Source organism: Myotis myotis, unplaced genomic scaffold (assembly GCF_014108235.1).
Source record: "Myotis myotis isolate mMyoMyo1 unplaced genomic scaffold, mMyoMyo1.p scaffold_m19_p_17, whole genome shotgun sequence".
Lineage (NCBI taxonomy): Eukaryota > Metazoa > Chordata > Mammalia > Chiroptera > Vespertilionidae > Myotis > Myotis myotis.
In genome coordinates this window covers 11,987,081-12,010,688 of record NW_023416321.1, presented here as the reverse complement: position 1 = coordinate 12,010,688, position 23,608 = coordinate 11,987,081, and the positions used below count along the sequence as shown (strand labels likewise).

General features: G+C 39.2%; 1 protein-coding gene across 17 annotated transcripts in view; it reads left to right on the top strand.

The window, feature by feature from the left end:
• Positions 1-23,608, top strand: part of SPAG9 (sperm associated antigen 9) — a 101,530-nt gene that overhangs the window by 56,806 nt on the left and 21,116 nt on the right. For 7 of the 17 annotated variants that reach the window (XR_004972738.1, XM_036339362.1, XM_036339356.1 and 4 more), the window contains 13 exons: positions 679-778; positions 4,136-4,257; positions 10,864-10,875; positions 12,575-12,632; positions 13,456-13,608; positions 14,051-14,102; positions 17,518-17,648; positions 19,294-19,350; positions 19,514-19,525; positions 20,610-20,783; positions 21,812-21,941; positions 22,801-22,890; positions 23,131-23,298. Coding sequence is in view for 16 of the 17 variants with exons in the window: in XM_036339362.1 (XP_036195255.1) it covers positions 679-778; positions 4,136-4,257; positions 10,864-10,875; positions 12,575-12,632; positions 13,456-13,608; positions 14,051-14,102; positions 17,518-17,648; positions 19,294-19,350; positions 19,514-19,525; positions 20,610-20,783; positions 21,812-21,941; positions 22,801-22,890; positions 23,131-23,298 (1,259 nt within the window). In the remaining variant the exon portion in view is untranslated. The remainder of the gene's footprint in view (positions 1-678; positions 779-4,135; positions 4,258-10,863; positions 10,876-12,574; positions 12,633-13,455; positions 13,609-14,050; positions 14,103-17,517; positions 17,649-19,293; positions 19,351-19,513; positions 19,526-20,609; positions 20,784-21,811; positions 21,942-22,800; positions 22,891-23,130; positions 23,299-23,608) is intronic. The other 10 variants (XM_036339358.1, XM_036339361.1, XM_036339364.1 and 7 more) reach the window with 3 other exon arrangements.

Genomic DNA, 23,608 nt, shown 5'->3' with positions numbered 1-23,608 from the left:
ACATTGGTATGAGAAACATCAATTGGTTTCTTCTCGCTCACGCCCAAATCGGGGATCAAACCCACAACCTGGGTATATGCCCTGACTTTTTGGTGTATAGGACAATGCTCTAACAAACTGAGCCACCCTAGTTCTTTACTTACTGGCAAAGTTTTCAATAAATCCAGATGATGTGGGTATGAGAAAATTCATCATTGTGTTGTTGATGCTTTGCATTTATAAAATAAAGCAGTGATTGCCAACCGGTTGTCCTAAAGGTTGGTGACGGCTGAAATAGATAAATAATTCATTGTAATCAATTATTTGTAAGCTTAAAGAGGTGATGATTAAATAAAGTTTTGGAGAGAAAAATGTTAGGAGCTGGAGGGTTGGAGAACCTGAAAGGTAGGAGGACACTGTTTTTCTCTCCCTGCCTCAGATCATTAGTCTGAGTTGTGGCCTAGGATACACTGCACTGTGTCTCAAGAAATACAAATGAAAAATTTCTTTGGTTATTTATTAGTTTCTGATATTAACTGTTAATTAAATATATGACATATTGTCTAACCCTATGTTTCCTAGAATATACTCTTTAAAAAACTTTTTTATGATCAAATGATGTATTTACAACCATAGAAATGACAAGATTTTTATATAAGGGCTATATTCATTAATTAAGTCATCTTGTCCTTTTGTAAGGCTCTGCGGAAAATGAAGAGAAGTCAGAAGTTCAAGCGATCATCGAATCCACTCCTGAGTTGGACATGGACAAAGATCTCAGTGGATATAAAGGCTCAAGGTGCTGTAAATGTCAGATTAAGACATTTTATCCCTCTTTTCCTCTCTCTCAGAAGTACGCTGATGTTTTCTGGTCTCTGACCAGACTGAATGCATTCACATGTTTTGCTGAAGAAATGTTGGTATTATATTTCAGTTTCTGTTTTTGAAACTGACATTGTACATGGTTTAAATGTTTTATGAACTATGGCCTTTACAGAATTAGGTATTAGAGCATGTGGAAGGTCAGGGAGAAAAGACAGCCAAAGGATATCCCTACATATGGGAACTTAAGGAAGCATAGAAGCAGGTGTGGGGAAATAACAATTTGAGCAAAATTTATTCCTCTCTCAGATCAGGAAGAAGTGACTGCTCCCTTCAGAACTGAAAGTGTCTCATTTCACATGGGGAGATGCTTAGTGGTGAAAATTGTTAGATAGCATCTTAACCAAGGTCATCTGAAATAGATTGATGTTCAAGAATGTCAAACAGGAGCTGCTACCTTTTCATTCCTTCTATAAATTTTATCCTTTAATTAATAATTACCATTAAAAATACATGCCATTTATTGGTCACTTCTAGCATTGTGCAGTGTGCAGTAGTGGTTAAAAGCAAAAACCTAGGGTAAGATTGTGGGTTCAAATCCTGACTTGGATTTGAATCTGAGGTAAGTTTCCTCATCCATAAAAGGAGTTTATAATAATACTTCAGATAGTTGTGAGAAGTGAATGAGTCAGTACATGTTAAATCACTGGCAAAGTGCCCAGTTCAATAAATGTTAGCTAATATCATCATTATTTTGTATCATTTGTTCTTAATTACCTATATGAGATAGAGGTCTTCATCTCCATTTTACAAATAAGGAAACTCAGAATGTTCAAGATTGCTAAGCCAGCCAAAACCGGTTTGGCTCAGTGGATAGAGCGTCGGCCTGCGGACTGAAAGGTCCCAGGTTCGGTTCCGGTCAAGGGCATGTACCTGGGTTGCGGGCACATCCCCAGTGGGAGATGTGCAGGAGGCAGCCGATCGATGTTTCTCTCTCATCAATGTTTCTTTTTTTTTTTTTTAAATATATTTTATTGATTTTTTTACAGAGAGGAAGGGAGAGAGATAGAGAGTTAGAAACATCGATGGGAGAGAAACATCGATCAGCTGCCTCCTGCACATCTCCCACTGGGGATGTGCCCGAAGCCCAGGTACATGCCCTTGACCCAAATCGAGCCTGGGACCCCTCAGTCCGCAGGCCGACGCTCTATCCACTGAGCCAAACCGGTTTCGGCTCTCATCGATGTTTCTAACTCTCTATCTCTCTCCCTTCCTCTCTGTAAAAAAATCAATAAAATATATTTCTAAAAAAAAAAAAGATTGCTAAGCCAGCAAGAGGTAGAGCTGGGTTCAGTCCAGGACTGTGAAAACTTAGTGTATAAAAAGCAATTTGCTTCTGGTCCAGTCTCTCCTAAGTCTAGGAGATGCAGCTCCTTATTAACAGTTGTGCGTTTCTGTCATTCCGAATCTCTTTTACAAATTTAAAAAATTATTTTTATTAGACTAATGCGTGTATGTAGTATTAGGGTTAAGTGGTCATGCACAACATGACGGGCAGTGGTAGTCCCTTCCCCTCCCCACTGTTCATTCCCACCCCCAAGAGGTCAGCTCTGTTACTTCTTAGCTCCCCTTGGCTCTGTATCTTCACGTCACATCCTTATGCAGGTCTTCCTGATCCCTCTTTCGCAGCTGAGATTCTGTAGGAAAATTGTCCTAATGCCCTAAGGCATCTCTTGTATTTAATGGATGTGTTAACACTCCTGCGCATCTAGAATAGTAATAGCTATGTATGTGCTTTCTTTGGAAGGATTGAGAACATGACGATGTTCTTGGTATAGGGGTCTTCTTTCCTGTATCTTGTATATAGTAAATTTTTCATCCGTAAAAATCATATCTCCCAGTTCTGAGAAATTTTCTCTTTATTTCTTCGTACTGTTTTCCTCTTTCTTTCTGGAACACCTGTTAATGAACACTGAACATCTTGGCCTGACCCTCATTTTTCTGTTCTCTCCTATTAATGTTATAATTTCTGGATGATTTATTCCAACTTTACCTTTCAACCGCATTGATGTTTTTTCTCCCTAAAAGTTTTTTGTTTTCAATATTTATTTTGGCATGGTGCAGGTGCTCGCTAGCAGGGCTAAATTGGGGGGAGGGAGGGGGATGAAGAGGGAGGACATCCGTAATACTTTCAACAATAAATATTTTAAAAATATATTTATCCTGGGAAAAAAATCTTTGTTTTCAAGTTCCTGTTGCTGCCTGCATTGTCTCCTTTTGCTCTGAGTGCCTCTGTCATAGCCCATTTATTTTGGTTCTTTTATATAGAGAGGCCTTTATATGTCTGCTCTGTGGCTATTTTGCTCAGACCAAAGTAAATGACTTATTCTCTGGTGTCCTGCCTATAACATTTAAACTTGGTTTCCATTTTTCAGGGAGCTATGTTGCAAGAAGGGAGGTCTGAGGATTGGATCTAGGCCTCATACTGTTTCTTGTGTCATCTTTCAGCCCATATTTCTGTTATATGTCCCCCATGGATGCTCCTCTCCAAGGATTGCTGGTTCCTTCCATTCCTGGGCCTTTCAGGGGTTCTGGCAGCATACTGACTTCCTCCCTAACCCCATTGGTTTAGGTGTCAGCTTTCTCTTGTCTGTTAAGTCAGTTTCTACTCCTTGCTAGTCTGTTTTCCATCTTACAGAGTTTTGTTCACATTTCATCTGCCCTGGTTTCTTTTTCTATTCCTTATGTCCTTGTGGGTTCTTTCTAATTTCTTTCCTGTCATTTTAATTGATTTTTTAATTATTGGGTGTGAAATGACTTATGTTCAGTTCACCATGTTTAATTGGAAATTCTGCAAATATTTATTTTCCTATTACTATAACATTAATGTATAAACATACTAGTACATGTACAGTATATCCCCACGTCCCTCCACTCCTGCAAAAAGGGTTACATTATACATAATGTTTTGCTGTTAGCTTTTAAAATATTTTTTTTAATTGACTTCAGAGAGTAAGGGAGAAAGAGAAAAAAACATTAATGATGAGAATATCAACCGGCTGCCTCCTTCACGGCCCCTACTGGGATGGAGCCTGAAACCTGGGCATATGCCCTGACCAGGTATCAAACCAACAACCTCTTGGTACATGGGTCGATGCTCAACCACTGGGCCATACCAGCCAGGCGAGAAATGTTTAAAAATCACATTTTGTATTATTTGTAAATAATAGGTAAAAAAAAAAAAAGCTTATGTAACTTAGCCTATTGTATTCATTTAGACTGTTAAAGTCCGTATGATATTTGTTGATTTGGTTTTGTTGTTTTTATTGCATAGCACTCCCACCAAAGGCATAGAGAACAAAGCTTTTGATCGCAACACGGAATCGCTCTTTGAAGAACTGTCCTCAGCTGGCTCAGGCCTAATTGGAGATGTGGATGAAGGAGCAGATTTATTAGGTATGATGGCTTATCTGAAGACCTAGCATACTGTTTTAAAAATATATTTTTTAAAATAAGAAATTTTAACACTTGATTTTTCTGAGATTTCTCTGAGTATTCTGTTTCAACTCTATGGGAAATGTGATCATTTTAGAATTTGTCATTGAAGAACATCTGGCTTGAAAAGAATATAGTGAATTTGACTCTTTTACTCTTTTTTTAAAAATATATATATTTTATTGATTTTTTACAGAGAGGAAGGGAGAGGGATAGAGAGTTAGAAACATCGATCAGCCGCCTCCTGCACACTCCCCACTGGGGATGTGCCCGCAACCAAGGTACATGCCCCTAACCGGAATCGAACCCGGGACCCTTGAGTCTGCAGGCCAGCACTCTATCCACTGAGCCAAACCGGTCAGGGCGGCTCTTTTACTCCTTATTGGTGACCTTTGCCAAATAGATCAACTACTCTGGGCCTTAGTTTCTTTGGCTATTAAAGGAGGAGGTTGGACTCCGTTTCAGGGGTTGGGCAAACGCAGCTCATGGGCCAAATCCAGCTCCTCTTTGTATGTGAAGAGAGTTTTCTTGGAACACCTTCACACTCATTTGTTTATTCATTGTCTATAGTTGCCTTTGCACTACAATGGGGGACCTAAGTAGTCTGCAATGAAGATATGGCTTAAAAGCCTAAAGTGTTCACCATCTGGCCTGTACAGAAAAAGTTTGCCGACTCCTGCTCTAGGTGATCTCTAAAGTCCCTTCCAATAATAATTGCATGACTATAACTCATGTGAAGTAGATTTGGTGTATAACTTCAAACCTTACAGAAATTGAAGACCTCATAGTATTAAAAATCTGTGCCTCTGTGTTAAATTATTGATTACCAGTTATGTCCTTGAGAGTTTGAAGTATTTTCTGAAGGAAACATAAATCCTGTATAAGAGCTCTCAGTCTATCTATCTAGTAAGAGAGATTGAAAGTATATAAATAAAAGTGTTCTGTGTTAGACATAGACTCCCACTGTTAAAATCTAAGGAAAACATTGCAAGTAATTGAATGAGTTTGCAATTCTCAAGGGAGAACTAAAGGATTAACTCATAAAGAATACTCCATTTTTACATTTAAATTTATGGTTTAATTTTAGTTAACATTAAAGTATGCATGAAAAGTTCTTTAAGATTTGATTGGTTTAAGAAACTGACTCCTTGGCAGAATTGAGGGGCTGATGTAAAAAATGCTAGAAAGAATAATTTTGAAATGTTTGAATTCAGATTCAAATTTATATACAGTAAAATTCACTCTTTTTGGTGAATATTTTTAGTTTTGACAAATGCATAGATTTATGTAATGACCACCAGAATCATAAAAATCACCCCCAAAATTTCCTTCAGCCCCATTGAATTTAACCAGAATGAGTACTTTTTTTGTTGCTTTTAGTTGATTTCAGAGAAGAAGGGAGAGAGAGAGATAGAAACATCAATGATGAGAGAGAATAATTAATCAGCTGTCTCCTGCACACTCCCTACTGGCGACAGAGCTGCATCCCAGGCATGTGCCCTGATCGGGAATTGAGCCATAACCTCCTGGTTCATGGGCCGATGCTCAACCATTGAGCAACACTGGCCGGGCCAGAATGAGTACTTTTTAATGTAGTTTTGTACACTTTGCTGCCTCATAGTCCAATATTGAATAATATAATGTTTAAAGATGCTAGCCCACACTTTTCTTATGAAGAGTTAAGAAGCCACATAATACTTAGAAATAATTGTGGTCTTTTAAATCAAATATTTTCTGAAAGCTTTCATCTTTAAGTCAGAAAATTAAACATAATAAATAGGTTAAAAGCAAAATCCTGACACTGTGGCTTCCTTTCCACTTTGAAAAGAATAAATAGTTTTATATTTTCCCTTTTGCAGATATTGGTAGATTTATTTCTAGAAAGCTTCAGATTAGGAGATTTAAAAATACTATAGTAAGTGTAGCAACATGTGCCTACTTTTTGGTCAGTGATAAGAAATGAAATTTCCAAGGCACATATTTGTTCTTGGCTTCTCTTCTGGACAGTTCAGTGACAGCCACCGAGGTCTAATACTCGCTAAAGGGAATATCGCTAACCTAACAAAATTGTTTCCCAACGTTCGTTAATGGGCCCGTTAACGAGCTCATTATTCATTTTTCTAGTTACCGTATTATTATAAAACTCTCTTCTCTAGTTTGAGGATATAAAGTGTATTATAATCATATATGTGCTTAGTTTACTTTTTTCTGGTTTTAATAATTTAAAAGAGATAACTATCCCTCACAGTTTGTCCTTTATCTGGATTGGTATCTCATCCCCTGACTTTATTTTTATTGATCCCTTTTTCCATTCACTCTAGTCACTTATTCCCAATAGCCACACTCTAGAAATTGGAAATTACACATTCATACATCCTTCTGTTGGGATTTTCTTTCTCTTGATTACATTCTGTATTTTCTACTTCTCCATCTTTACTAACTTCTTTATATTATTACTGAAACATGTTCAGTTGTTGTCCATTTAAAAATAAAAATACTGCCCTCCTCTGACCCTCTAGCTTCAGGTGCTACCCCTGCTGCCACTCTCCGCCCATTTCTAGTCACGCTTTTATGCAGCAATATCAATGAAGTGTCTGTTATGGGACAGTTCTAGTGCCATGAAACAGCAGTGAACAAAACAGGCTTCTTAGAAGTGTGGCTTCTTTTAACCAGCACGCTTTCCCAGTCCCACTTGCATCTCAGCCGGCTGCGTCTGAGTGGTTCTCTCCCCCACCCTTGCCTTGCCTTGCCCTAGACAGCCTCTTGTTTGCTGTGTCCAGTGGTTCCTTCTCAGTTATTTCACATGACTTCCCAGATAGCATTTGTCTTTCAAACCGTCTTTGCTGGGTTTCTGGAATATCAGACTTACCAGACTGCCCTGCGTGCTTTTCAGTCTTCTCTGCAGGCTCCCATTCTCTGCCCATCTTTCAGCCGTCAGTGTTCCTGTCCCAACGCTGCTGCTCTGTTTGGGAAATCTTTTTTTTTTTTTTTTCATTTTAATATATTTTTTTATTGATTAAGATATTACATATGTGTCCTTGTCCCCACGTTACCCTCTACCCCCCACCCCCCCCCACCCCCCCCCACCCCCGCTCATGCCCTCACCCCCCCGTTGTCCATGTCCATTGATTAGGCCTATATGCTTGCATATAAGTCCTTTGGTTGATCTTTCCCCCTTACCCCCACCCTCCCCTACCTTCCCTCCAAGTCCCGACAGTCCAATCAATGCCTCTCCGTCTCTGGATCAGTCCTTGTTCATCAGCTTATGTTGTTCATTATATTCCACAAATGAGTGAGATCCTGTGGTGTTTATCCGCTCTCAAGTTCCATCCATGCTGTGGCAAATGGTAAGAGTTCCTTTTTCTTCTTCCTCTTCTTAAAGAATACCTTTCAGCATTTCATATAATGCTGGTTTGGTGGTGATGAACTCCTTTAGCTTTTTCTTATCCGTGAAGCTCTTTATCTGACCTTCTATTCTGAATGATAGCTTTGCTGGATAAAGTAATCTTGGTTGCAGGTTCTTGCTATTCATCACTTTGAATATTTCTTGCCAGTCTCTTCTGGCCTGCATGGTTTCTGTTGAGAAATCAGCTGACAGTCGTATGGGTACTCCCTTGTAGGTAACTGACTGTCTTTCTCTTGCTGCTTTTAAGATTCTCTCTTTATCTTTTGCTCTTGGCATTTTAATTATGATGTGTCTTGGTGTGGTCCTCCTTGGATTCCTTTTGTTTGGGGTTCTCTGCGCTTCCTGGACTTGTAAGTCCATTTCTTTCACCAGGTAGGGGAAGTTTTCTGTCATTATTTCTTCAAAAAGGTTTTCAATATCTTGCCCTCTCTCTCCTTCTGGTACCCCTATAATTCTGATGTTGGTACGCTTGAAGTTGTCCCAGAGGTTCCTTACACTATCTTCATATTTTTGGAATCTCTTTTCTTTTTTCTTTTTCGGTTGGGTATTTTTTGTTTCTTTGTATTTCAAATCTTTGACTTGATTCTTGGGATCCTCTTTTCTGCTGCTGGATCTCTGTAAATTATTCTTTATTTCAGTCAGTGTATGCTTAATTTCTAGTTGGTCCTTTTTCATGTCCTCCATGGTCTCCCTATACTTATTGAGGGATTCATTAAATTTATCAGCGGTTTCCATAAAATTCTTGAAAAACCTTATAACCGTGGCCTTAAACTCTATATCCAATCGTTTGCTTTCCTCCATTTCTGCCATTTGTGACCTGTTTCTTTGTCTCCGCATTTTGGCAGCTTCCCTGTGTTGATAGAGTGGCCCTGTGCGCCAGGTGTCCTGTAGGGCCCAGTAGCTCAGCCTCCCCAGTTACCTGGGGTGGACACTCTTGGTGCACTCTTGGTGCCTTGGTTGTTGTAGAATCACTGGGAGGAATTGACCTCCAGGCCAATTGGCTGTGAGAATCAGCTGTGTCTAAAGTGGGAGAACTTCTGTGCTGAAGACACCCTTCTGGGGCAAGACTTGCTTCAGTGGGGCTTTGGTGCTCACTGAGTCTGCTCCCTGAGTGCGTCCCTTATGGATCTGAGGAGTTGCAGTCTGGATGGACCCCCTCTGACCACTGGGTACAGTGGCTCCTGGATCTAAGGAGGTGCTAATTCAGCCTCTGCCTGAGGCCACACAGCAGGAGCCACGAAGAGGCTCAGCTGTGAAGCAATGCAAGCCGCTGCGGGGCCTTGGGCCTTCTCTTGGAAGTTCCAGGTCTGCCTGGTTCGGCTGCAGTTAGGTACATTCACATGCAAAAGCCTCTGCCGCAGCCTGGGTGGGGCGGGGTCTCAGGGAGTCAGAGGGCGGAGAAAGCAGCCATGGCCGATTCTCCGCCCGGAGTTGCGCGTCTCAGTGTTCCTGTAACGGCTGCAAGCACCTCTGAGGGAAAGCCGCCCTCAAGTTCGCTCGCTGCCGGACAGACCAGCCTCTCCCCGTATGAGTCCTGGGTCCCCAGAGACTTCCCGGAACCGGAGTTCAGAGCAGTCAGGAGCTTGTGACTCAAAAAGTACAGCCGCGTCCTCAGGTGCTACCCCCTTTCCTCGTGCGCGCGAGCCGCCGTACCTCTGCACTTCACCTCCGCAGCGCCTCTGGCTCTCAGCGTGCTTTTCTTTCCTTCTAGTTGTGGAATTTACACTCAGCCAGCCTTTCTGTTGTTCTGGATGATGTTTGCTCAGTCCTTTGCGGTAATTTTCAATTGTTGTGGGAGGCGACAATTTCCCGGTGTTTACCTATGCCGCCATCTTAGTTGCTCTCGAAAAAGGAACTTCTGTTTGGGAAATCTTATTTGCTGTTGTTGTTTCTTGGCTTTCATGGCTGATTGTTCCAAAGTTTTTATCGCCATCTAAGATCTTTTCCTAGATCCCCAGGCTGTTACTTTCAGACGGCCCATAGCCAGCTCTCAGATGATTTGTAGGGCTTTACGCTTGACATGCCTAAAGCTCAGTTCATCATCATCTCTACTGTCCTGTCCTCCAGGGCTCTTCTTATACCAACTTGTACTAACTCACTGAATGAATGACCTCGCCAGCCACTCAGGTCTCCATTCTAGATCTCTCCTTATTTTACAACCAATTGCAAATAATTGTTTGTTCCCTTTCTTTAAAAAACACAACTGTTATCTGCCTCCGTTTGGGCTCTGCTTAAATGGCACACCCTCCTCTAGGAATTCTATCTTGATCCCATAGTTAAAGCTTAGTTGTCACTGAAATACATTTTCATAGCACTGCATTTTATTTATTATGCCACTCTTCATTCTTTACTGTAATTTTTATATACCTTTCTTCTTGAATAGACAATAAGCTCAATGTGGCCAACACAGCTATGTCTTTTGCTCATTGTTGAGTCTTCACTACTTTGCACAGCAGCTAAGTGAATGAATTCCTAAATAGTTCTAACAGTTTTGCTTCACCTCTAAATCTGTGATTCTTCATCTTTTGGAGTTAAAACTCCTTTCCTGAAGAGATCAGTGTACTTTTGGGGAAATGCCTGTACAGAACTGGATAAAATTGTGTGTACTTTCTCAAGAGGTTAACAGATAAATTGGAAGCCCATCTATGGACCCAACTTGAGACTCAAAGGTAAAATCAAATGAGGTGTCTATGATTTTGAAAACTACCAGGGAGTTTTTTGCTTGTTTTAGTAGGTAAAGTTTCCAAATACGCTAGACCTAAGTTTATGTTTGGTTGAAGTCTTGAATAGAAATGGGGCCATTTCCAGTTATGTTTTCCTTTTGGTTATGAGTTACTGTTTATTGATATATTTCAAAATGAAAATTTTGAACAATTCTTTTGATGATATGTTAAATTTATACACTAGATTTTAAGAGAATTCTTCATTAGGAATGTGTAAACTTTAGCAACTACATTATAGGTCATGATTCTCATATGATACATATTTTGATTTTTCATATTTATAATATTTATACTTTATTGTGTGTTGTTAATGGTTTCTACACATCTTTCCAATGTTATTGTCTCCTCTCATTTTGAAGTAAATGAGTGTAGATCTTGCTTTCTCAAAACAGTCTAATTGAGGTTCTCTTTCATTTTTCTCTTGGGCTGCTTACCCAGGGGAATATTCTGGTGTGTATGCTTTTAAATACTTTAATATACTGCTTTTTAAGCAAGGTGTTCCTGGCTGCTGTTCTCATTTAATGCTTTCTCATCATTTTTTTTCCTGCTCCGCTATTTTTTGTGCCCTACACATATTTTCAGCTTTTATGCTTATCTCCCTGAATGCTTGAGAATTTATAGCAAACAAGGTCATTATATAAACTTCTTAAAACAAGTCTAAACTTTATTTCTCCTGACTCTATAGCTTTATTGAAAAGTTAACATTAGTGTTTAAATATTTTCACATATCTTGCCAAAATTCATTTTGAATTGGAATGTGAAACTTTTTTAGGTTTTCTTTATTTTCAGTTTTTGGAAAATACATAGATAATTAAACAAACATTATTTCTGATATTTAATTCTTCATGGTAGTAGTATTCTGATCTTTGAGAATATTTGAGATAATTATAGTACAGACAAAATATGAGTCCATATATAAGCATTGAATTTCTAGCATTGCTAGATTGGTTTTATGTTAAATTATCTTTAAGTCATTTGAAGTATTACCTTTATTTAAAAAAAAAAATAAGGGACATGCTAACTCTGTTACATAGTTTTCTTTAGATATATTTTCTTCCTCTGTGTTATGAATATTGCTTCTCCCCCCATGTATATAATTTTCTAACATTAGCTTAGGGTAAGTGAGCAATGAGTTTGGGTATTTCTTTGCTTTTTTTCTTTGTTTATTTTTGTGACTTTTTGAGATACATTCCCTACTGTGTTCTTTTATTTCTTCTGTTTCTTCTGAGTAATAATTTAGTTTTCTTCTCCTTAAAGATCACTATTTGGATCTTGCATTGAGTGCTCTACCTGCCTACCTTAGAGGACTTACCAAATTACTAAACACGGTTCTGTAAAGCGACAACTGAACGTTCTCATTAACATTAACACTTTGAAGGAAACTTATGTTATTGATCTGGGGTTTTCAATGTAATTATATTCAATTTTATTATGCAATAGAATTGGTAAAGCATTTATTTTTTAGGTCTGACCTATCTGAGCATCTTTATGAATGAAGGAAATCATTGTACTTTCTGTCTTTTGCACATCATTATGCATTAAATCATGGCATTGTGATTCCAGATGCTTTTTATATCATGCATAAAACTTTACAGATTAACGACCTATTTTCATGTTGTTTCTTATACAAAACATTTCTTGTTCTTTGTTTTTGCTTTGCATGGAATGCATGGGCTTTCAGAACATAATTTCTTGGGTAAGGTTTCATCTGCATTGGGGTTTCGTCTTCCGTTGGCCTTGTTTCTGCCTGTTCTCTATGAATAAGGTCTAATTTTTTGGCAAAAGACTAAAATACCAGCCTATGATTTGGAAAGATTTCTGATCCATATTAATGCTGTTCCTTTTCCTCCCCCAAAATGCTGCTATATTTTATAATGTTTGGCAGAAAAGTCTTGATCTTTTTTAAATATTTTGAGAAAATACAGACTAATGTTTATAAAGAATTGACTAGCGAAATCTTTGGCATTGTTTTGCGATGGAAAATTATAATTTTATAACCCACTCAAGTAGATATATCAATTTAAATTATAGACAAAGTGAGATTACTAAAGATAAAATTTATAAAATTTGGAACAATAGCTTATAAGTCACATAATTTTTGATAAATTTATTTTCAAAGTTTTTATCTTTTTTTTTTTTTTTTGCCTAGGAATGGGTCGTGAAGTTGAGAATCTTATATTAGAAAATACACAACTGTTGGAAACCAAGTAAGTATATATAGAATTTTAATAAGGGAAAGATGCTGAATTTTCTTCTTGTCTAAGTCAATGACATTTCTCCATTTCAACACAGCACTAATGCAGTCTTATTACCCCCTTCTTATTCTCCTTCTCTGTGTATGGGTTTGTGTACACACACACACACACACACACACACAGGTCATGGGACCTAATTTCACGGATGAGTAGTTTTCATTGCTCATTTTGTTTGCAGAGATTTTTATCTTTCCAATATACAGTTATCCGGGCTTTCTGTTAATATTTCTGCAAAAATGTTTTGCTCTATACCCAGCCCACCTATTTAGAGTTCCCACTATAGTTGTAGGTTCTCAGGTACAGTTTGTGGGTCTTAGGCCCTCAAACATATTGGCATCTGGTTTAGTGGGGTGGGTCCTGAGTCATGTGGAAAACATCAGGCCACATTGTTAATTTGTTGTGTCAGAGCAACGTTGGAACATTTGTGTATGTCCAAAACAGACTGAATCTGTAATGAACTCCTATGCCCGCTGTACCCAAAAGAAAAATAGATCGTAGATTTTTTTTTCTAGTTCAGACTTTTTTCTCATTAATTATTAAAGGTAAATATAAGAATTAATTTTACTTTATTGACTAGGTAATATCTTCAGAACTTATTAACAACAATACCCTTATGGATGCTACATTTATCCACAAACGACCTCAGGTAGAATGCCTTTGAAGTACTCAGTTATTCAGCTTTATGATTGTATATATTTGAGTCTGCAGAAGAATAAGCTGAAAGATGGAAAGGATATGTATTTGTAACGATGCACTTGAAATATGTGTTCCTTAGAAATGCTTTGAATGTAGTGAAGAACGATTTGATAGCAAAAGTGGATGAACTGACCTGTGAGAAAGATGTGCTTCAAGGGGAGTTGGAGGCTGTGAAACAAGCCAAATTGAAGCTGGAGGAAAAGAACAAAGAGCTGGAGGAAGAGCTGAGGAAGTAAGTGAGGAAGCCTGCACCGCTTATAAGGAGAGCCCGAGGCTGGTGCCGACGCCCTTCTCAGACCAGGAAGGGCCAGAGCTGCCTGGACAGGGTCAGGTGCCACCTGATCGCCTCTGCTGTGAGCAGTCCCCCATTTACTGAATATTAGCATTATTGTGTTTGTCACGATATGAAAAAAAGTTAGAAGAACTATTGAAATACTGCTAATAAGGAAATTAGAAACACTCTTTTCTTTCACCCAACCTTTTTTAATACGTGGGTCCCCCACCCCCCTTGTACAGTGCTGTGGTAATGTCCTAAGTAAAGGCAGCTAAATAAAGACTCTGTTTGGGAAAAAAAATAATCATTTGGTGGTGGCTAAAATTTGTTACCTACTCTTTCATTCTTTGAAAAGGTGAACTCAACTCGCGTAACATGTTTTGTGTGTTTTTCCCGCTAGAGCTCGTGCAGAAGCTGAAGATGCAAGGCAAAAAGCAAAAGATGACGATGATGTAGGTTTGCATTTTGGGGGCTTTTTTTCTTATCACAAATTTGTATTGGGGAGAAGTCTCACTAATTAAACTTTGGGTAGAGTATTATAAAGATTTTAAAAAAGCCAGAGGCATGTTTGTGGTCAGGAGTTGGGTAGCTTCTGCTCCCATGTGCTGTCCAGATACAATTTTCTAGCTGCATGTGATGTGCTTATTTTCCTCTGGCTCTATGCTCTGACCTGCATGTTGAAGCTCATGGACCAATAGGGACATTTTGAGTTTTGGGTTTTTGTTTGGCTACAAATTTTCACTTAGAAATAAGAAAAATTAATAAAAATTGTTTAATAGCATTAAACATTAAAAAGATGAAGGGAAGAGAGTGGGTGGGGATGGTAAATGGTGATAAAAAAAATAAAGTCTACGTTTAATACTAGATCACTAGCCCACAATGTTATCAACATATTTCAGTACAAAAATATAAATATGAGCTCCATCCCAATATTATTAGCATACTAGGCTATTCTGTTGGTAACTATTTTATCATTCCTATAACAGGTGCTTGCTACTTGAGCTTCAGACTTGAGCTATATGGGTGTCCTGGACAGAATAATTAGTTGGTGCCCCTTCAATCTCATATTTGTTTTTTAATACAATATTTGATACATAAAATATATATGTAACATAACTAAGTTATGGCTATAACTTAATATTAGAATTAACATTATGAACCCAACTGACATTCTAACCAACTGAGCTACCCAGCCAGGGCCAGCAATTAACTTTTTTGGTTAAAGTTTAAAATCTGTACTATTCTTTGTATTTCTTTTATTTTCAAATATCTGTATTTATATTTGGAAATTAAATTGTCTACCTCTTTTTGTTAATAAGTAATTATATCTCCTTTTTCATAGTTTTTTTTTTAAATTAAATCTTTATTGTTCAGATTATTACAGTTGTTCCTCTTTTTTCCCCCCATAGCTCCCCTCCACCCGGTTCCCACCCCACCCTCTGCCCTTACCCCCGCCCCCCCCACCCCCCCCACTCTCCTCATCCATAGGTGTACGATTTTTGTCCAGTCTCTTCCCGCACCCCCCACACCCCTTTCTCCCCGAGAATAGTCAGTCCACTCCCTTTCTATGCCCCTGATTCTATTATATTCACCAGTTTATTCTGTTCATCAGATTATTTATTCACTTGATTTTTAGATTCACTTGTTGATAGATGTGTATTTGTTGTTCATAACTTGTATCTTTACCTTTTTCTTCTTCTTCCTCTTCTTAAAGGATACCTTTCAGCATTTCTTATAATACTGGTTTGGTGGTGATGAACTCCTTTAGCTTTTTCTTATCTGTGAAGCTCTTTATCTGACCTTCAATTCTGAATGATAGCTTTGCTGGGTAAAGTAATCTAGGTTGTAGGTTCTTGCTATTCATCACTTTGAATATTTCTTGCCACTCCCTCTGGCCTGCATAGTTTCTGTTGAGAAATCAGCTGACAGTTGTATGGGTATTCCCTTGTAGGTAACTGACTTTTTTTCTCTTGCTGCTTTTAAGATTCTCTCTTTGTCTTTTGCTCTTGGCATTTTAATGATGATGTGTCTTGGTGTGGTCCTCTTTGGATTCCTTTTGTTTGGGGTTCTCTGCGCTTCCTGGACTTGTAAGTCTACTTCTTTCACCAGGTAGGGGAATTTTTCTGTCATTATTTCTTCAAATAGGTTTTCAGTATCTTGCTCTCTCGCTTCTTCTGGCACCCCCATAATTCGGATGTTGGTACGCTGGAAGTTGTCCCAGAGGCTCCTTACACTATCTTCATATTTTTGGATTCTTTTTTCTTTTTGTTTTTCCGGTTGGGTGATTTTTGCTTCTTCGTATTTCAAATCTTTGACTTGATTCTTGCGATCCTCTAGTCTGTTGTTGGAACTCTGTATAATATTCTTTATTTCAGTCAGTGTATGCTTAATTTCTAGTTGGTCCTTTTCATATCCTCGAGGGTCTCTAGATTTCTTGAGGGCCTCACTAAATTTATCGGCGGTTTCTAGAAAATTCTTGAAAAACCTTATAAGTTTGGTTTTGAACTCCATATCCAGTAGTTTGCTTTCCTCCATTTCTGTCATTTTGACCTGTTTCTTTGTCTCTGCATTTTTTATGCTTCCCTGTGTTGATAGAGTGGCTTTCTGCACTAGGTGTCCTATAGGGCCCAGTGGCTCAGCCTCCCCAATTACCTGGGTGGACACTCTTGGTGCACCCCTTTGTGGGCTTTGTGCACAGTCTTGTTGTAGTTAAGCCTTGATTGTTGTAGGTATCACTGGGAGGAATTGACCTCAGGCCAATTGGCTGTGAGAATCAGCTGTGTCTACAGTGGGAGAACTTCTGTGCTGGAGACACCCTTCTGGGGCAAGACTTGCTTCAGTGGGGCTTTGGTGCTCACTGAGTCTGCCCCCTGAGTGTGTCCCTTATGGATCTGAGGAGTTGTAATCTGGATGGTCCCACTCTGACCACTGGGTACACTGGCCTTTGGATCTCTAAGGAGGTGCTAATTTAGCCTCTTCCTGAGGCTACCCAGTAGGAGCTACGGAGAGATCTGAAGATTCCTCTTCTTTGTTTGGGATTTGTAGGTGCTCAGATGAGGCCCAGCTGTGAAGCAATGCAAGCTGCTGTGGGGCCTTGGGCCTTCTTTTGGAAGCTCTGGGTCTCTCTGACCCAGCTGCAGTTTGTTAGGTAATTGTCAGATTGCAAAGGGCCAGGCCATTCATATGCAAAAGTCTCTGTGCACAGCTTGGGTGGGGCGGGTCTCAGGGAATCAACAGGGCGGAGCAAACAGCTATGGCTGATCCTCAGCCCTGCCATAAGGGGCCCTGCATCTCAGTGTTCCGGTAATCGCTGCAAGCACCTCTGAGAGAAAGCCGCCCTCGAGTTCCGACCCATGCCAAATGGTCCAGTTTCTCCCCGTATGAGTCTGGGTCCCCAGAGACTCGCCCGGAACTGAAGTTCAGAGCATTCGGGAGCTTGAGACTCCCTCCCGATTGAAAAAGACAACCATGTCCTCAGTTGCCAGCCCTTTCCACGTGCGCCTCTGTACCTCTGCACTTTACTGCCGCACCTCCTCTGAGTCTCAGTGTGCTTTTCTCTTTCCTTCTAGTTGTAGAATTTCCACTCAGCTAGCCTTCCTGTGGTTCTGGATGATGTCTGTTTTGTCTTTTAGTTGTATTTTTGAAGTGGTTGTGCAAGGCAGCAATTTCCGGTGTTTACCTCTGCCACCATCTTGGTTTCTGCTATTTATATCTATTTATTGGTTTTATTTTATAAGGTCATTTTAAGTGATCCATTAGATTAGAAGTTAAGGAATGTTTAAAAGCTTAAAGGGTTCCTTAAGTCTGAAATAATACCAAGACAGGTATAGGCTCTCAGAGTGATCTGTAGTCTTCTTTTCATTACAGAGTGATATTCCCACTGCCCAGAGGAAGCGGTTTACTAGAGTAGAAATGGCCCGAGTTCTAATGGAGAGGAACCAGTATAAAGAGAGATTGATGGAGCTTCAGGAAGCTGTTCGATGGACAGAGATGATTCGGTTTGTATAAGAAGTATCTCTGGTGTTTTTCTAGTATTGTTTTTTAGTTTTTCTGGAAATGCCTTTATTCAGAATTAAGAGCTCTTCCTTTGGGGATCCAAGCCCCTTGCTCTCTTTACTAGGAGAGACTTTCAAAAGTAACCCTTGGAATTGGCAACAGAATGTGATTAAAATGGGCGTCTTTTGGGCCAGTAAAGGGCTCTTGGAGAATGTTCCCATAACCTCTTAAACACAATTGTTATTGCTTAGGAATGGTGTTCATTTCTCAGAAGAATATAGAAATTGACGCTACTTTTGCAGTAATGTCAGGGAAATACAAGCATTTCATAGGCCAATAGGAAACAGTCATTTTTACTCAGTGTCTTCCTGTACAATGGTCTTGCTGAATTTTATCTCCCTTTCCACTTCATGCAAAATGCCACTTCTATTGAGATCTTTGTCAGTTGGATCTTAAATCTCACCTCTAGTGCTGCCATCTAATGGTCAGATTCTCAGTAACAGCACTCCTTTAATTTAGGAAGAGCTCATGAAAAGTTTGTAGTCACCCCCTAATTTGCCCACATTTTTGAGAGAGTGGAAGGGACCTAGGGGATGGGGGTCGGGGGGGGGGGGGGGGAGAGAAATGTCAATGTGAGAGAGACACATCAATCGATTGCTTCCTGCATGCACCCCGACTGGGGCTGGAGATCAAACCTGAACAGCCAAGGTCTGTGCCCTTTACCAGGAATCTCACCCGAGACCCTCCAGTGCGCAGGCTGGCGCTCTAGCCACTGGATCCACTGGCCAGGACTGTAGGCTCCACTCTCATTGTTCTTCTTAATTCTAGCAAGTGGCAGTCAACAGGTGGAGATCAATGGTATCTGGTATCTTACTACATTTTTTAAGTTCTTTTTTTTATTATTGATTTCAGAGGGGGAGGGAGAGGGAGAGAAACATCAATGACGAGAGAGAATCATTGATTGGCTGCCTCCTGCATGCCCCCTACTGGGGATCGAGCCTGCAACCCAGGCATGTGCCCTTGGCTGGAATCGAACCTGGGACCCTTCAGTCCACAGGCTGACACTCTGTCCACTGAGCCAAGCCAGCTTGGGCTGATATCTTACTTTTTCTATTGAATTACGATGTTTTTAATTTAGCCTTTTACAAAAAGGGAAAGGGGAGTTTCTCATCCTTACCATCTTACTGAATCACTTTGAAATGCCTTATTTTCTAAAATTTTGTTGAATTATCTATCAATCTAGTTCATCCCTTTCTTTGGTCATCTTTTCAGTGATGGAAAAGTTTTAGTCCTGTGAAAAATAACCTATCGAAACAGTTAAATTACAAGCTATTCTGAGAGCTGGGAGTATAAGGTGGTACATATCTTTATGTAAAGATAGGGATTTACAAGGCAATGTTTTGATAAAAAGGAGAGAGGTGGAGGATATATCTTTAACAAGAAATGTAAAATAGTAAGCATTCAGGCATGTTGGTTATTTGTCCAGCACAGACAACAATCTTGTCTCTGTCATGTCAGTAGACTGAGCTCTGAGGGAGGGATGGTATTTTACTTCGGTTGTAGCCGTAGCAGAACTTCTTTGGTCCTTGGTTCTTAGACCGCTACAACACTCTACTGAAACACATTTTTTTTTCTTTTTTCATGTAGAGCATCAAGAGAAAATCCAGCCATGCAGGAAAAAAAAAGGTCAAGCATCTGGCAGTTGTAAGTATCTAAAACACATAAAGACAGTAGATAGCACTTTGAGACAAGATTACAGTCAAAATTTATTTTCAGGAGTGCTTTGGTGTCTCCTCCCTTCCTTCCTGCCTACATTTCTTAAATTTGGATGTGTAGCTAAGCTGAACTTTTTCTTTTTGATATGTAGTGTGCCAGCTCGGTAAGGCTGTTGTTGAGGACAAAAATATCACTATCGTAAGCCGCATCATTTTGGTTATGCATTTGATGGAATCCTCTACTAAGTTAAATAAAATAACAGGGAGCTATTCAGAGTTGATAATTACCTGGATCCCCATTAATAAATGGCTGCTTCACTGGTGCTTCACTGGTTGTGTGATTGTAAAAATCTTTACAAAGCGAAGATTAGAAATTCAGTGTTTGTGGGGTTTGACTAGTGTTTGTCGGTTTTGGACTTGAGTTACTAGTATGTTCATGCTAGAACAGGGGTGGGCAAACTTTTTGACTCGAGGGCCACAGTGGGTTCTTAAACTGGACCGGAGGGCCGGAACAAAAGCATGGATGGAGTGTTTGTGTGAACTAATATAAATTCAAAGTAAACATCATTACATAAAAGGGTACGGTCTTTTTTTTCAATAGTTTTATTCATTTCAAATGGGCCGGATCCGGCTCGCGGACCGTAGTTTGCTCACAGCTGTGCTAGAAGTACTGTGTGTTCAGTGAGCTTAATACTCACCCCTTTTTGATGAATCTCCTATTTAATAGAAGTATTGGTCTTTTTGAGTGGTTGTGAAAATAGTTATTTAAGTTGAGTTTAATAAGAGAATGTATAAGCTGTGTGTTAAATGGTAATGTGTGTTCCAGTGCTTTATTGTAACTATTTTTAGAACTGGTTACTAGGCTTCTGTTCAAGCCATGAAGCCATAACCTTGCTTTCTAACAGCCACTCTCAGATGGCACCAAGTAGGAGCTGGCTAAAGGGGCCATCTTCTTTTATGTCTTCATTACGAGCAGTTCCTGGTACTTCAGAGCGTCTCCCTTTCGTTAGGGAATTGCTAATTAAAGAGCAGGGATCTGCCAGGCTCGGCGTAGTTCCTCCTTCCTGAATGTCTGCTTTGGCTGTGAGTTACTGCTAAGGCTGCACTGGGTGACCTCAATTTTTTTTTTGCCAGTTTTTAACTCATTGCCTTGTAAAAGCGCTCTGGGATTTGTGGGAAATATGGATTGTTTTTACAGTACGTGTAATACATATATAGACATACACATACTCACTTTTTTCTTTTTAGTTTTAGCCGACTTTTTAGCTCCTCAAGTAATACTACTAAGAAACCCGAACCACCTGTTAATCTGAAGTATAACGCACCCACCTCTCATGTTACTCCTTCTGTCAAGAAAAGAAGCAGCACCTTATGTCAGCTCCCTGGGGATAAGTCCAAAGCCTTTGACTTCCTTAGTGAAGAGTAAGTATTTTCCAGACTAGTGGTTATGCCCTCAATAAGTCAGCAGTTCTGAGTATTCTCACCACTTAACAGTTCAGCTGTAAAGTTTCAGATAAATCTATATATGAACTATGTCTGCAACTTGGCTATTGTAAATAAATTATTTATAGCCAATACATTTTAGGAAAATTGCATCTGTTTTCATAAAGAGAAGGAAATTTTTAATGTCTCCTTTTTCTGGTATGACAACATTGATAAATACTAATAGAAATGCTAAAGGCTTATATTACTTTTTTTTAGTGTCAGAAGGACTTGGTTTTTCAGTCTGACTTTGCTTCTCATTAGGTGTATAGAAACTTGGTACATAAACCTCTTAGAGTCCCAGTTTCTTGGCCAGTGAAATGAGTATGATAATCTATCTCAGACGTGTTAGGATTAAATTATATAGGTTATAGTATCTGTAAAGTGTCTGACACACAGGTAGATTTGTTAACTATAAGATACCAAGCAAGTCACCTCACAAAAATTTAAATGGCCTTGAGAAAGACAAATTATTTTCATGGTATTTTACTGCACAGCTCTAAAGCTTACCAAGTCAGTTTGCATATTTGTCTTCTGGAACAAGTAAATGGGATCCAGAAGTTAACCTGTTATCTTCCTAAGAAGATATTGATTTATTGGTCTTTAGTCACTCCTATCTAGCACATTCCCTGCATTAGAAAATTCTCAGTATATATTTGTTGAATGAACCAAAAAAATGAAGATGCAAAAATATTTAAGGATTTTCCCTTTCATATAGGTAAAATTTTAAACCTGATAGAAATTTGGTTCAATATAATAGGCTATTTACTAACCTGTTAAAACTTGGACACTGTATTCACTGCATAACTTGAAAAGACCAGCTATGGTATAAGACTTTTTAAGGAGGAATCTTAGTCTGAAGTAAACCAATCTGAAATCATGTAAATTTTGTGTTGTTATTTTTACTCTTTTTAGAAGGAGAATTGTTGTAATCACTTAATTTTAAAAGGAATGTTTTTTCCTTTTAGAACTGAAGCTAATTTAGCCTCACGCAGAGAACAAAAGAGAGAACAGTATCGTCAGGTGAAGGCCCATGTTCAGAAGGAGGATGGAAGAGTGCAGGCTTTTGGCTGGAGCCTGCCTCAGAAGTACAAACAGGTAACGTGTGGGCATCGTAAGAGCATCTAGTGCAGCGGTTCTCAACCTGTGGGTCGTGACCCCTTTGGCGGTCGAACGATCCTTTCACAGGGGTCGCCTAAGACCATCCTGCATAACAGATATTTACATTACGATTCATAACAGGAGCAACATTACAGTTATGAAGTAGCAACGAAAATAATTTTATGGTTGGGTCACAACATGAGGAACTGTATTTAAAGGGCCAGAAGGTTGAGAACCACTGATCTAGTGGAAAATGCCGGGACAGGAGTGTGGCTGGGCATGAAGGAATCGAAAACCACACCCCGAACCCGCTCATTTCAAGCTGCTTGCACTTGGCATCCATTGAGAGAAGTGCTGGAGGTAGTGGTTTTCAGGCTGTTTTCCACCCTAGAGCTCAAAAGAAATGCCTCTGAGTCTAAGGGAGACAGGTCAACAAAGGTGGCCGAGTGCATGAACTTACATATCCAGCTCTGTTTTAATACTTGAAGATTTCATTTTTTGAAAAGCAGCATCTATTGTTTATACTTTATACGTTTTAAGAAGCCATTAGCATGGGAGCCTTTGAAACACTTGACTTAAAACTCAGTTCAGGTGTTCAGGAACTTTACCTGTCTACACCATATTGCCTATTCCCAATGACTCAGCTCATGCTTACACACACACACACACTCACACATTCACTCTCTCTTTCTCTCCCTCCCTATCTCTCCCACTCCCCCACATATGTTAATTAGCCTGTCTTCTGATATTTCATAGCATCTTGTTTATTTTGCCCAATTGCCACTTGATTTTTTTTCATTTTTCAAATAAGAATAATAAGGCTAACTCCTCTTTCTCTCCCCTCCCAAATTATTAGGTAACCAATGGTCAAGGGGAAAATAAGATGAAAAATTTACCTGTGCCTGTCTGTCTAAGGCCTCTAGATGAAAAAGATACATCCATGAAGGTAAATAAATTTTGAAGTTAAAGGAGCTACTTCTTAAAATCTGGGTGGACATTTTTCTAAACAAAATTGTTAAATCCTACTTTTGTGGGTCAGATTTTTTATTTTGTAATTTTAGACTGGGGTACTTTGAATATTAAAGACTATATTTATAATCATTAGAATTTTAAAGAAAATGTGAAAAATTCTAAACATTTTTAGATAAAAAGTGACTTAATACTTTTTATTTTTTAACTCTAAAAGCTGTGGTGTGCTGTTGGAGTCAATTTATCTGGTGGGAAGACCAGAGATGGCGGTTCTGTGGTTGGAGCTAGTGTGTTTTACAAGGATGTTGCTGGTTTGGATGCAGAAGGCAGTCAGCAGCGGAGTGCATCTCAGAGCAGTTTAGACAAGCTCGATCAGGAACTGAAGGTAAGCGTGTGCACCAACGCTTGTCTCCTGGTGCCTGAGACTGTTAGTTAGCTCTTTGGTCCAAAACTTACTTCTGGGTTTAACTTCTAGTTGGGATTACTGCGCCCTTGCTTCTTCCTCACTCTTTCTCTTTTTTCAAAATCAGTTTTATTGAGGTATATTTTACACTCAGTAAAGTGTATACTTGAAATGTTTATAGTCCAGAGTTTGGACAGATGTGTGCAAGTATGTAACAACTGTCACAGCCGAGATACAGACCATTTTTGTCACTGATCTGCTTTAACTGCTAGTTCTTATGTGCTGGTTAATG